Source organism: Coregonus clupeaformis, unplaced genomic scaffold (genome assembly GCF_020615455.1).
Source record: "Coregonus clupeaformis isolate EN_2021a unplaced genomic scaffold, ASM2061545v1 scaf1129, whole genome shotgun sequence".
NCBI lineage: Eukaryota > Metazoa > Chordata > Actinopteri > Salmoniformes > Salmonidae > Coregonus > Coregonus clupeaformis.
In genome coordinates, this window is record NW_025534583.1 from 302 (window position 1) to 15095 (window position 14794).

The window sequence follows — 14794 nt, forward strand, 5'->3', positions numbered from 1 at the left end:
ATCAAAGCAACTGGTTTGATATTCATTCACCTCTGAAGGTAAATAATGTAACGTATATTCAGTAATCGCTCAGATTTGTCATCCTAAGGGTCCCAGAGATAAAATGCTAGCATAGTTTTGTTTGATAAAATCAATTTTTATATTCAAATCTAGGAACTGGGTTCTACAGTTTGAACCCCTGCTGCCTCTGGCTCCACACCCACCCCACCCAGTCATCTAGATGTGTGAAAGTTAGTGTATAAGCTAATGATCCATCATGTATGACATTCCTGGGAGTGTGTAAACTTACATTTTGTTTTACCATATCATTTTTGTATGTTCTTTATAGTTATGAACTTGAAAATGTATCAATTGACCAATTCGGCACATTTGGGCAGACTTGATACAAAATAGTCCAGTATTGCAATGCTTAACTGGATCAATTTGAAACTTTGCACACACTGCTGCCAGCTAGTGGCCAAAATCGAAGTTGCGCCTAAACTGTAATATTATATTGTGGCCTTTCTCTTGCATTTCAAAGATGATGGAACAAAAAAAATAATATAAAACACATGTTTTTTTATTTGTATTATCTTTTACCAGATCTAATGTGTTATATTATCCTACATAAATGTCACATTTCCACAAACTTCAAAGTGTTTCCTTTCAAATGGTATCAAGAATATACATATCCTTACTTCAGGTCCTGAGCTACAAGCAGTTTGATTTGGGTATGTCATTTTAGGCGAAAATAGAAAAAAAGGGTCAGATCCTTGAGAGGTTAACACTCAAAATGAAAAAAATAGACAATACAGCCAGAGTCTTCAGAACAGCCTTAGGAGACTAAACGTCACAGCCACAGGTCCGCTCATTGCTTTGAGCAATAAATTGACTCTCAGGAGTTAAACGGACTCGACATGGTGAGAGACATTGTGGGAGGTTTTGAAAACTAAGGTAGGACATTTTTTTCCCTTTACAAACTTGTTCTGTACTGTGAAGGTCATCTGAATATGTGCTTCATATTATCACATAGGCAGGAGGCCTATATATTCTCATATGTGTGTTCTGCTGTAGACTACATTGATACATTTTATTTTAAGTTATATTCCGATATTGTGATATTTGTTCTACTGCTACGTTGATGTCATTTTTTTCTCAATGTGCTCCGGCACCTCAGAGCCCCCCCCATCCCCCATCGTGCTCACTATGTGTTCCGGGACCTCCCGATGTACAAATTAAGCACAGTCAATAACTCATAGCTTACCTTCTCTGCTGAGCCAGCTCCCTGGTCCCAATGGGGGCAGACAGTATGGATCACTCTCTGACATCGCAGGTTGTAACCGTCGGTGACCACAACGTCACCATAGGCCAATCTGATGGTGCGAGCCTCATCGGTGGCTGCTGATTGGAGCCCAGGACCGGCTGCCTTTAAGATGGCATTGGACACAGCACCTTTACTCAGGTCCACATCCTCAGAGATGGTGTTGACGATGCCATCAGACTAGAGGTGTCAAAACAAATGACCAAACATTCATGAAGCGAGAAGGGAACAGCTATGTATTTCTATTCAAACATAAATTATGACTTCTACAAGACAGCTGTCATTCCAGATAAAGAAGAGTAGAATGAAAGGTAAACCAATTATACATCTTATACTCTGGGTTATCTGATATTCATGTACTTCTTACCATACATGTATTATATAACAATGGTTTACCTGGTGCTCTGATAACTACAGTAGGTGTACTCACACATTCCTCCTGGATATTTCCCTTCCTTAGAATGATTTTCAGACCCTCTTGTGTGCGATTGGTCTGCAGGATTTCCCCACTGCCTGCCCTCTCAAACTTCCTCTCTTGGCCATACTCTCTCCTCTGCTCCTCTCGGTTTTCATGATCGCTTTCTCTAGCTCCTCCTCCCCTATCTCCACGTCCTCCTCTCCCTCCACCTCCTCCTCGGCCGTGTTCCCGTTGCCCATATCCCCATGGTGACTGTCCCTGATATCCAGGTTCTTCATGTCTGTAACTATGTTGTCCTCTTCCCCTTCGTCCACTTCCCCGTTGTCCCCTTCCCCTATGTGCACCCTGCGGAGGCATGGTCATTTTTGGGTGCAGGTCACTGAACGTTTTCTGGACAGCACTGGCCAGGGCTCTCACAGTGTTGTCATTGTTGTCCACCAGGTGAATCTCAGTCAGGGAGGTCTGACCCCTCAGGTTCTCACAGTAGTCACGCACTGCCACTGCAATGGTCTCAGTGCACAGGTCCAGAGGAAAGCCGAATATCCCAGAGCTGACGGCCGGGACGGCAACAGTTGAGCAGTTAACCTTCGCAGCCTCCCTCAGGCTCTCATTCACAGCTCGTTTCAGACGCTGTATGGCTGTTCTCCGGTCAAAGTCTGTGAACCGTGGACCGACCGCATGGACCACATACTTACAGGGCAGATTGCCTGCATCTGTCACAATGGCGTCTCCTGGCTGCAGTCGGCGGTTATTACGGACATGTTGATCACTGAGCTCCTGCAGCCGTGGACCAGCAGCCTTGAGTAGTGCTAAAGCCAGGCCTCCAATATGCTGCAGGTCTTCATTGGCTGCATTGACTACTGCATCCGCTTTGAACTTGCAGATATCAGCCTTACTGACGGAGCACCATGATTCCATTGTGTGTCCTCACATCACAGCAGGATGACGGGCCAAACCCTTCCTCCTCATCTTTATCATCGTCCTCAAGCATGTAGTCTTCCTGCAGCAGCACCACACAGCCATGATCCTTCATCGCCATGGAAACAAACATGCTTCCCTTCTCTTGGAAGTACTTCCTTGCTCCAGGCTTCATGATGGTGAGCTCATCAGTGCAGATGGCTTCTACCATCTTCTGAAAGGTCTCCTTGGCCTTCTTGACATAGAGACGGGCTCCAGAAAGGACAATTCTGGGCCTTCTGGGGTCAAAGCCTACATTCACCTCATCACCCTTGGCAAAATGTTTCCAGTCCTGAGATTTGTTCTCCTGAATGAATTTAACCACGGCACAGGACTTGACAAAGACAGCCTCTTCGACTCGTGAGTACTTTTCAACAAAGTCCTGCAGACTGTTGCTGACCTCTCTGACCGGGTCCAGGAAGCCAGACACAATGATTCTGTCTCTGCTCTCTGGGTGAAGCTTTATCACCACCGTTTTTTTCTTTAGGGAGTTGTAGGCATCCACCAGCTGCTTGTTCAGATCCTTCCACTCACGCTTCCTTAGCACCTCCTGGTCCTCCACCATAAGGCTCTGCAGGGACAGGGCAGTCTTCACCCTCTGCTCTGCATCAGCCAAGGCTCTGTCTGAGCTGCCAGTCAGAAGCACCTCTCCACCCTCCACGCTGTACACAGCACTGATGCCCCGGGACGTGAACAGGTCCTGGGACATCTCCATACTGTCCACTGACCGCAGGAAGTCCAGGAGGTGGGGGTCCAGCTTCAGCTGCTTCTTATTCATCTTGAGCTTCCTCTCCAGGATCCAGTTCTGCACCTTGTACACCTCTGCGACAAGACCTGAGAGAATCAGCTTCTTGGTGTCGTCTCTGTAGGAAAAACCCATCTCTGGGGCTTCGTCTGCTACACGCTTCCGCAGTCCGTCCTGCTGCAGGATGTAGAACATGGCAGGGGACACGTCCATCTCCTCCGAGACGCCGTCCCTCTGCCTCTCTATCTGACTCATGGCCCTCTGCATGAGGTCTTCCACCGGCCCCCTGAGTCGCTTTGTGTCTTCGGCCAGACCTGCAACTGTCAGAGACCCTTTGGAGGCATCCATAGCCAGCACAGCATCCTCTTTCACCACCGAGCGGACTTCGTTCTCCACTGCCTTCACGCTGGGGCACTTGGCAAAACACTCAAACACTGCATATTGGGCCATGATGTCACGGAAGACAATCGAGGCATTCTTCTTCCATCCGTCTACATGTTTGCTTGTTAGTCCTTTCTGGCTTAGCAGGGTTGGCAGAGGACTGAGTTTTACCTGAGGACTATCCATGTCTACATTACAGAAGTGGGCCTTCATTTGGTCAGTGATGGGGGACAACTGTCTCTTCATGGAGAGGAATTTCCATACGGCAGAATGCACACTCTCTATGAAGGGGTCAGGCATCTTCCACATTGGCCTCTTTTTGCCATACAAGGCAGTGCCCAAGGACTCGTAGTATGGATACACGTTGACTGGGACTTTGCCAATTACATGATGTTTATTTAGAGTTGTTTCCACAACTGAAACGACATAGATTACAGACTGTCTGTCATAGCATTAAATTAGGGAGAAAACTGAATATTTATGTTAGAGGCCAAGAGACTGCTGCAGCAACAGAATAGCAAGTCTACATTTAATTAGTCTTACAATAGAAAGTAGCAGATGACCAAATAATCAAATTGATGAACATTTATTTAATAAAACAACTAATTCAAACAGCAGGTTTTACCTTCTGGTGCGTGGAAGGTGACAATGGCTGCCTGCTCCTCAGGAAACATAGTGATGTCCTTTGCTGGGCCAGCCCATTTCTCAAAGTAGAGCTCCAGCATATCTTGAGGTATGTTGGAGGTCAGGTTCTCCACTCTCACACTCTGGCCCCTCTCTAGCAACCGGCCAATCAAACCCTGCTTCTGGAAACTCTTGTTGCTCTTGCTCTCAGTGAGGAACCGCTCCACATCTAAAGACAGACAGCAATCATATCCTTAATATAATGTACAACAGTTCTTGAAATTATGATCCCTTAGTGTGAGGGAGAGATCTGTTTTATAATACTTCAGAAGTGAAATTCATTGTTTATTTTTGTTGTAAAAAAAAAAGGTAATTTGAAATAGTGACCTACCTTTGGGATTATTGAAGGTCACGACAGCTGTTTTTGTCTCACTGATGACCTCCAGGGAGAAGTTGTCTTCCTCCAGGCCAGAGATGGTCTCCACCAGCAACAACAACATGTCTCTCGACATTCTCTCAGGAACCCTCTGCAGCACCACAGCAGAGCTCTGAGGACACTCCTCAGCTCCACCCTCCTCTCCAGGCCCACTCTCAGAGTTGGGATCTTCCTGTGCTCCACTTGACACATCTGGGATGAAACACACTAGATATTCATATTCAATAATCTAATTTATAATTTCACAATTCTCTGACTTCATTGGCACATTTCTGCATATGACAAATTTACGTGTAGATATGGCCTGATAAGCCTGCATTTTGCAACACTGTCTAATGATATGCCAACAGGGATTATTTAAAAATGTATTAGACATCACATGAAATATAATAATATTAGGTCAAGGGAATGCATCAACAAGTCTGATCTGTTCTGCCTAATAACCACAGAAGCAAGGAAAGGATGTTACCTGATAATGCATTGCTTGTAGCACCAAGCTGGAAAACATGCAAAAACAAACAAACAATATGTATAGGTCAAATAGTTAACCAATGGGCAACTTTACAAGTATGCTCTTTAATATTAGCCATAAGAATAATGTATTATCCATCAGTATGAAGCCCTGGATAGCCTGCCGAGCCAAGACAACACTAATTTAGCCTACAGTTAAACTCTGTTAAACTAGAAGTAAAATCTTGCATACAGTGCATTCGGAAAGTATGCAGACCCCTTGACTTTATCAACATTTTGTTACGTTACAGCCTTTTTCTAAAATGGATTAAATTGTTTTTTTCCCCCCTCATCAATCTACACACAATACCCCATAATGAAAAAGCAAAAACTGTTTTTTAGAAATGTTTGCAAATGTATTAAAAATAAAAAACTGAAATATCACATTTACATAAGTATTCAGACCCTTTACTCAGTACTTTGTTGAAGCACCTTTGCCAGCGATTACAGCCTCGAGTCTTCTTGGGTATGACACTACAAGCTTGGCACACCTGTATTTTGGGAGTTTCTCCTATTCTTCTCTGCAGATCCTCTCAAGCTCTGTCAGGTTAGATGGGGAGCATCGCTGCACAGCTATTTTCAGGTCTTTCCAGAGATGTTAGATCGAGTTCAAGTCTGGGCTCTGGCTGGGCCACTCAAGGACATTCAGAGACTTGTCCCGAAGCGTGTCTTGGCTGTGTGCTTAGGGTCATTGTCCTGTTGGAAGATTAACCTTCGCCCCCAGTCTGAGGTCCTGAGCGCTCTGGAGCAGGTTTTCATCAAGGATCTCTCTGTACTTTGCTCCGTTCATCTTTGCCTCGATCCTTACTAGTCTCCCAGTCCCTGCCGCTGAAAAACATCCCCACAGCATGATGCTGCCACCACCATACTTCACCGTAGGGATGGGGCCAGGTTTCCTCCAGACGTGACGCTTGGTATTCAGGCCAAAGAGTTTAATCTTGGTTTCTTCAGACCAGAGAATCTTGTTTCTCATGGTCTGGGAGTCTTTTGGTGGCTTTTGGCAAACTCCAAGCGGGCTGTCATGTGCCTTTTACTGAGGAGTGGCTTCCGTCTTGCCTCTCTACCATAAAGGCCTGATTGGTGGAGTGCTGCAAAGATGGTTGTCCTTCTGGAAGGCTCTCCCATCTCCACAGAGGAACTCTAGAGCTCTGTCAGAATGACCATCGGGTTCTTGGTCACCTCCTTGACCAAGGCCCTTCTCCCCCGATTGCTCAGTTTGTCCGGGCGGCCAGCTCTAGGAAGATTCTTGGTGGTTCCAAACTCCTTCCATTCAAGAATGATGGCCACTGTGTTCTTGGGAACCTTCAATGCTGCAGACATTTTTTGGTACCCTTCCCCAGATCTGTGCCTCTACACAATCCTGTCTCGGAACTCTACGGACAACTTCTTCGACCTCATGGCTTGGTTTTTGCTCTGACATGCACTGTCGACTGTGGGACCTTATATAGACAGGTGTGTGCCTTTCCAAATCATGTCCAATCAATTGAATCTACCACAGGTGGACTCCAATCAAGTTGTAGAAAGCACCTGACTCAATTTCGAGTCTCATAGCAAAGGGTCTGAATATTATGTAAATAAGGTATTTCTGTTTTTGTTTTTTTATACATTTGCAAATATTTCTACAAACCTGTTTTCGCTTTGTCATTATGGGGTATTGTGTGTCATGACTCTCTCCTGGGTGAGGATGAAAAGCCTCAGATCAGCTTGGCAAGGGGCTGACGAGAGCCAGACCCCCTTTCTCCCACAGAAGAGAGGAAGGGGAGCTGGGCCGGTTTTTGACACCTTAACACGCTGTCTTTGCAACTCGGAGTCCCGGAGTCGCCTCTTCACTGTTGTTGTTGAGACTGGTGTTTTACGGGTACTATTTAATGAAGCTGCCAGTTGAGGACCTGTGAGGCATCTTTTTCTCAAACTAGACACTCTAATGTATTTGTCCTCTTGCTCAGTTGTGCACCGGGGCCTCCCACTCCTCTTTCTATTCTGGTTAGAGCCAGTTTGCGCTGTTCTGTGAAGGGAGTAGTACACAGCGGAGGAAGTTAAGTGATGTGGGTAATAAATGGTTCCTTCCCCTTCATGTGACCTGACCTGGGCCCACATTCCTCACTATTCCATAGCTATCCACCCTTATCAGTGACCACAACCATGTGATTGCCTTTTCCCTTACAAGTAACTCTCCAAGCCCGTGGCTCATAGCCACCCTTAATTGACCACACCATATACATTCCTCCTACATATACTTCTGGTGTAGCAAGTATTTCAAATTACAACCCCACAGTTCTAATGCGGCCAAAACGCAACAGCTCGTGCCACTAAGCAGGATATAGCCTATGCTTTGATTGAAACAAAATACAAGAAAGGCTAATAGTTACTCCATCGGCAGGTAGCCTAGCGGTTAAGATCGTTGGACCAGTAACCAAAAGGTTGCTGGTTCGAGTCCCCGAGCCGGCTAGGTGAAAAATCTGTCGATGTGCCCTTGAGCAAGGCACTTAACCCTAATTCCAAGATGGCGAAGTAGTGCAGTCCTGTTTCTGTCGTGTGTCTGTAAATACCCTGTTTTTTTTATTTTTCGTACATATTTCCCTATCAGACTTTTCATCCTTCTACAAAATATACTTTCCTGCAACCCGCCTCACTCAATGTGGAACGGATTCTATTATTGACTTACCTTTTTATCTAGAATCTAGAATCTCCAGTTGAAACTAGCTAGCCAGCTAACTAGCTACTTGCTATTAGCCACAGCTAGCGGTGTTTCACCAGAACATTGGATTTTTTCTGCGGGATTAATTTTAATCACTGGACATTGATCACCGGATATTCGGTCCAGTCTGCACAGCGTTATCGACCCAGAACATATCAGTTTTTCCGCGGAATCACTGAATCACTGGACCTTTAACTCGGATTCATCGCTACCAGCTGGCTACAACAAAAGCGGACGCTGTGGTCTGGCTAATCATCCTGAGCTAGGCCCATCTCCCCGGCTATCTACCTCTCTGTCAACCGGACGGACCACCTAGTGTTGACACGGAGCCCGCCGATCCTACACGACTGGTCTGCCGGCGAAATCGTCTGATGTGGTTACGACGTTAACCACGAAGATTCCATCCATCTGCTAGCCCTGGCCCGTTAGCACACGCTATCCGTGGCCTCTTACTCACTAAACTGAACTAGCTACTGAACTAGCTACTTGCTATTAGCCACAGCTAGCGGTGTTTCACCCAGAACATTGCATTTTTTTCCGCGGGATTAATTTTAATCACTGGACATTGATCACCGGATATTCGGCCAGTCTGCACAGCGCGTTATCGACCCAGAACATATCAGTTTTTCCGCCTGAATCACTGAATCACTGGACCTTTAACTCGGATTCATCGCTACCAGCTGGCTACAACAAACGGACGCTGTGGTCTGGCTAATCATCCTGAGCTAGGCCCATCTCCGGCTATCTACCTCTCTGTCAACCGGACGGGACCACCTAGTGTTGACACGGAGCCCCGCCGATCCTACACGACTGGTCTGCCGACGAAATCGTCTGATGTGGTTACGACGTTAACCACGAAGATTCCATCCATCTGCTAGCCCTGGCCCGCTAGCACACGCTAGCCGTGGCCTCTTACTCACTAGCGCTTCACCACCGGACCTTATGATAACTCAGCTATACAGCTGATATCTGCTGGACTGTTCCTTTTTTACGGTACTACATCCTGTTTATGTTTAGCCTCAGCCCAAACATGGTTAGTTTATTGTTGTTTCGGTTATTTCTAATTGTACTATATCACTGTAGACCCCCAGCCTAGCTAAACCTGCCTTAGATAGCTCCTTTGTCCCTCCCCCATACACTCAGAGACCGACTCAATTGATGCCTCTAGAGATACTATCTCTTTCATTGTTACCCAACGCTTAGGTTTACCTCCACTTTACTCATATCCTTCCATATCCTTGTCTGTACATAATGCCCTGAATCTTTTCTATAACACCCAGAAATCTGCCCCCTTTATTCTATGTACCCAACGCACTAGAAGACCAGTTCTTAAAGCCTTTAGCCGTATCCTTATTCTAGTCCTCCTCTGTTCCTCTGGTGATGTAGAGGCTAACCCAGGCCCTGCAGCCCTCAGTATCACTCCTACTCCCCAGGCGCTATCATTTGATGACTTCTGTAATCGCAAAAGTCTTGGTTTCTTGCACATAAATATCAGAAGTCTACTTCCTAAGTTTGAGTTATTCACTGCGTTAGCACACTCTGCCAACCCTGATGTTCTAGCAGTGTCTGAATCCTGGCTCAGGAAGGCCACCAAAAATTCTGAAATTTCCATCCCCAACTATAACATTTTCCGTCTAGATAGAACTGCCAAAGGGGGTGGAGTTGCAATCTATTGTAGAGATAGACTGCAGAGCTCTATCATACTATCCAGGTCTGTGCCCAAACAGTTTGAGCTTCTACTTCTAAAAAATCCACCTTTCCAGAAATAAGTCTCTCACTGTTGCCGCTTGCTACAGACCCCCTCAGCCCCCAGCTGTGCCCTGGACACCATATGTGAATTGATTGCCCCCCATTTATCCTCAGAGTTTGTACTGCTTGGTGACCTAAATTGGGATATGCTTAATACCCCAGCCATCCTACAATCCAAGCTAGATGCCCTCAACCTCACGCAAATTATCAACGAACCTACCAGGTACAACCCTAAATCCGTAAACATGGGTACCCTCATAGATATCATCCTGACTAACATACCCTCTAAATACACCTCAGCTGTCTTCAACCAGGATCTCAGCGATCACTGCCTTATTGCCTGCGTCCGTAACGGGTCGCGGTCAAACGACCACCCCTCATCACTGTCAAACGCTCCCTAAAACACTTTAGCGAGAGGCCTTCCTAATTGACCTGGCCCAGGTATCCTGGATGGATATAGATCTCATTCCGTCAGTAGAGGATGCCTGGTTGTTCCTTAAAAGTAATTTCCTCTCAATCTTAAATAAACATGCCCCATTCAAAAATACAGAACTAAGAACCGATATAGCCCCTGGTTCTCCTCAGACTTGACTGCCCTTGACCAGCACAAAAACATCCTGTGGCGTACAGCATTAGCATCAAATAGCCCCCGCGATATGCAACTTTTCAGGGAAGTTAGGAACCAATATACACAAGCAGTCAGGAAAGCAAAGGCTAACTTTTCAAACAGAAATTTGCATCCTGTAGCACTAACTCCAAAAAGTTTTGGGACACTGTAAAGTCCATGGAGAATAAGAGCACTTCCTCCCAGCTGCCCACTGCACTGAGGCTAGGAAACACTATCACCACCGATAAATCTACAATAATCGAGAATTTCAACAAGCATTTTGCTACAGCTGGCCATGCTTTCCATCTGGCTACCACTAACCCGGCCACCAACTCTGCACCCTCTGCTGCAACTTGCCCATGCCCCCCGCTTCTCCTTCACACAAATTCAGACAGCTGATGTTTTGAAAGCGCTGCAAAATCTGGACCCCTACAAATCAGCTGGGCTAGACAATCTGGACCCTTTCTTTCTAAAACTAGCCACGAAATTGTCGCAACCCCTATTACTAGTCTGTTCAACCTCTCTTTCATAACGTCTGAGATCCCCAGAGATTGGAAAGCTGCCGCGGTCATCCCCCCCTCTTCAAAGGGGGTGACACTCTAGATCCAAACTGCTACAGACCTATATCCATCCTGCCCTGCCTTTCGAAAGTTTTCGAAAGCCAAGTTAACAAACAGATCATCGACCATTTCGAATACCACCGTACCTTCTCCGCTATGCAATCCGGTTTCCGAGCTGGTCACGGGTGCACTTCAGCCACGCTCAAGGTCCTAAACGATATTATAACAGCGATTGATAATAGACAGTACTGTGCAGCCGTCTTCATCGACCTGGCCAAGGCTTTCGACTCTGTCAACCACCGCATTCTTATTGGCAGACTAAATAGCCTTGGTTTCTCAAATGACTGCCTCGCCTGGTTCACCAACTACTTCTCAGATAGAGTTCAGTGTGTCAAATCGGAGGGCCTGTTGTCTGGACCTATGGCAGTCTCTATGGGGGTGCCACAGGGTTCAATTCTTGGGCCGACACTTTTCTCCGTGTATATCAATGATGTCGCTCTTGCTGCTGGTGACTCTCAGATCCACCTTTACGCAGACGACACCATTTTGTATACATCTGGCCCTTCATTGGACACTGTGTTAACAAACCTCCAAACGAGCTTCAATGCCATACAACAATCCTTCAGTAGCCTTCAACTGCTCTTAAACACTAGTAAAACTAAATGCATGCTTTTCAATCGAACGCTGCTAGCACCCGCCCACCCGACTAGAATCACCACTCTCGACGGGTCTGACCTAGAGTATGTGGACAACTACAAATATCTAGGTGTCTGGTTAGACTGTAAACTCAACTTCCAGACTCACATAAAGAATCTCCAATCCAAAGTTAAATCTAGAATCGGCTTCCTATTTCGCAACAAAGCCTCCTTCACTCATGCTGCCAAACATGCCCTCGTAAAACTGACTATCCTACCGATCCTTGACTTGGCGATGTCATTTACAAAATAGCCTCCAACACTCTACTCAGCAAATTGGATGTAGTCTATCACAGTGCCATCCGTTTTGTCTCCAAAGCCCCATACACTACCCACCACTGTGACCTGTACGCTCTTGTTGGCTGGTCCTCACTACATGTTCGTCGTCAAACCCACTGGCTCCAGGCCATCTATAAATCACTGCTAGGCAAATCCCGCCTTATCTTAGCTCATTGGTCACCATAGCAGCACCCACCCGTAGTCTGCGCTCCAGCAGGTATATCTCACTGGTCATTCCCAAAGCCAACACCTCCTTTGGCCGCCATTCCTTCCAGTTCTCTGCTGCCAATGACTGGAACGAATTGCAAAAATCTCTGAAGCTGGAGACTCTTATCGCCCTCAATAACTTTAAGCATCAGTTGTCAGAGCACCTTACCGATCACTGCACCTGTACACAGCCCATCTGAAATTAGCCCACCCAACTACCTCATCCCTATATTGTTATTTATTTTGCTCTTTTTGCACCCCAGTATCTCTATTTGCACATAATCTCTTGCACATCTAGCATTCCAGTGTTAATACTATTGTAATTATTCTGCACTATAGCCTATTTATTGCCTTACCTCCATAACTTACTACATTTGCACACACTGTATATATATTTTCTGTTGTATTTCTGACTTTATGTTTTTTTTTACCCCATATGTAACTCTGTGTTGTTTTTATTGCACTACTTTGCTTTATCTTGGCCAGGTCGCAGTTGTAAATGAGAACCTGTTCTCAACTGGCTTACCTGGTTAAATAAAGGTGAAATAAAAAATAAATAAAAAAATTGCCCCTGTAAGTCGCTGGACTAAAATGTAAATGTTCTAATTCACTCACAAAACAGTAATTCAAGAAGATCTAAGTGCATATTCCAATTAAACTGATTGAGATCAAATGGTTGGAGTTTGGACATCTCACCCATAGAACATGAAGAATTAGATACACCGGATAGGTGCAGTGAAATGTATTATTTTAGGTATTCTTCGTTTAGGTATTATTTTAGAGGAGGATGCATTTTATGCATATTCTATAATGATATCCAATAGGCTACATCTGTTGATATAAACGTTGATTGAGAAATTATGACATCATTTAAAAATGGTTGTGCTCCTGGACTTAAAGAAATACCACTATAACACCACTGAGTACATGTAGGCCTAATTATGATGTTAGTTGACAGTAATGTGGAAACTTTACTACCCCACAATCACTGCTTACAACTAAAGATAGCAGTCTATTACAACAATCCTTTTTTATCTTTAGACAAACCAATGACTGTATGAGACCAATACATGACAAAACTGGGCACAGCAACGGAATACGGGCATTTTTCTCTGATTGGCTGACATTAAAATGACGCATGACAGAACAAACTAGGTCGAATCGGGCCAACTGTAGGTGAAATGGGAAGGCCTCAACACTGTTGAAAGCATAGAATCGGGCCAACTGTAGCTGAAATGGGAAGGCCTCAACACTGTTGAAAGCAGACGTTCATACATTTTGATTTCACAGCAAGTCAACAATCCAACAGTTGTAGCTAGTGTTTTAAAATGTAGCAATTAATATAGACTACTCACCGACGGAGAGCAAGCCTCTTCCGGATTTCCCCCCGATGATGATGACACCCGCAACTTCACAGTTTCATTCTCTACAGTAATTTCATGGTTATCCCTCAATAGGACCCTTTCCCTGACTGTGGAGACAAATGCGAAATCATGCACACGTCACTTTACTGGAAGTCACGTATACATATTTACATTTTTATGGATAACACTATTTCACTATTATGATAGTCTACAGTAGGCTAGAAAATGACAGTTATACGATACAAATCTTCACCCCTGGTGATTTACTTACCATCCTCATTTTTGAAATAAACAGTTGCTCTCGTGGAGCGTTGATCCTCGTAGTGCACCAAGCAGTCCCCTCCACTCGACTTCTTTTTACTTTGAAAATAAATCTGAAGCTTGTTCTTTATCCCTTTAGAGACAGAGGTTGTCCAACTGACGTCTACAGTGATGGGATAAGGATATTCATCCATCGTTTCTCCCCTAATGCGAAGACTGTTTGGGTATGAAACCCGTCGTCCTATTCTTTCACTGCTTCCACTGTTTCACTTTCGTTTCAGGCTCGGTTCACGAGGAAATCGTGTGTACCATGGACCCTACTGATCCTGTAACCGCGCCTTATAAAGTCATGAGTAGGCAGGATAAGGTTATGAAAACATTATTGGGGCATATAAACCTATTAGCCTATACTTTTCAAGTAGAGTGTTTAACTTTAGAACGTGTTGCTTAAAAAATGCCGAATGGAAACGATGTGCATTATATTTCCACCTGCTTCACAATGTCTGAACAACTATGCAATAGACTAGAAACATTATTTAAATCAAATCAAATTGGTCACATACAGGTGTTTATCAGATGTTATTGCGGGTGTAGCGAAATGCTTGTTAAAGGCTGATTTAACTAGTTAAATGCTGATTTGTAATATTATTATTTTTTTATTTTTTATTTTTTTTGTCATTTAGCAGACGCTCTTATCCAGAGCGACTTACAGGAGCAATTAGGGTTAAGTGCCTTGCTCAAGGGCACATCGACAGACTTTTCACCTAGTTGGCTCGGGGATTAGAACCAGCGACCTTTCGGTTACTGGCACAACGCTCTTACCCACTAAGCTACCTGCCGCCCGTAATTCATATATACAGTAACAGAATTTAAAAAAAAGTACACTACACTTCCTATGCATCATGTAAATACTCTAAAACAGGTTAATCTTAGCATCTAATTTCCTTCATCTGCACTGATCTGAGGACACAGGATAGGTGTAGTATTTCATCAAATGAGAGAC

At 44.8% G+C, this 14794-nt stretch overlaps 1 protein-coding gene across 1 annotated transcript; it reads right to left on the bottom strand.

Moving 5' to 3' along the window:
* Positions 1–1243: 1243 nt before the first annotated feature.
* Positions 1244–5180, bottom strand: LOC123486313 (protein mono-ADP-ribosyltransferase PARP14-like; the record flags this gene model as incomplete). Its single annotated transcript, XM_045217575.1, is given in 6 exon segments — positions 1244–1480; positions 1731–2618; positions 2620–4217; positions 4427–4654; positions 4817–5053; positions 5153–5180. Coding segments are annotated over 6 exon segments (3216 nt in total), but the record flags the coding sequence as incomplete, so codon positions are not given.
* Between the last annotated feature and the right edge of the window lie 9614 nt (positions 5181–14794).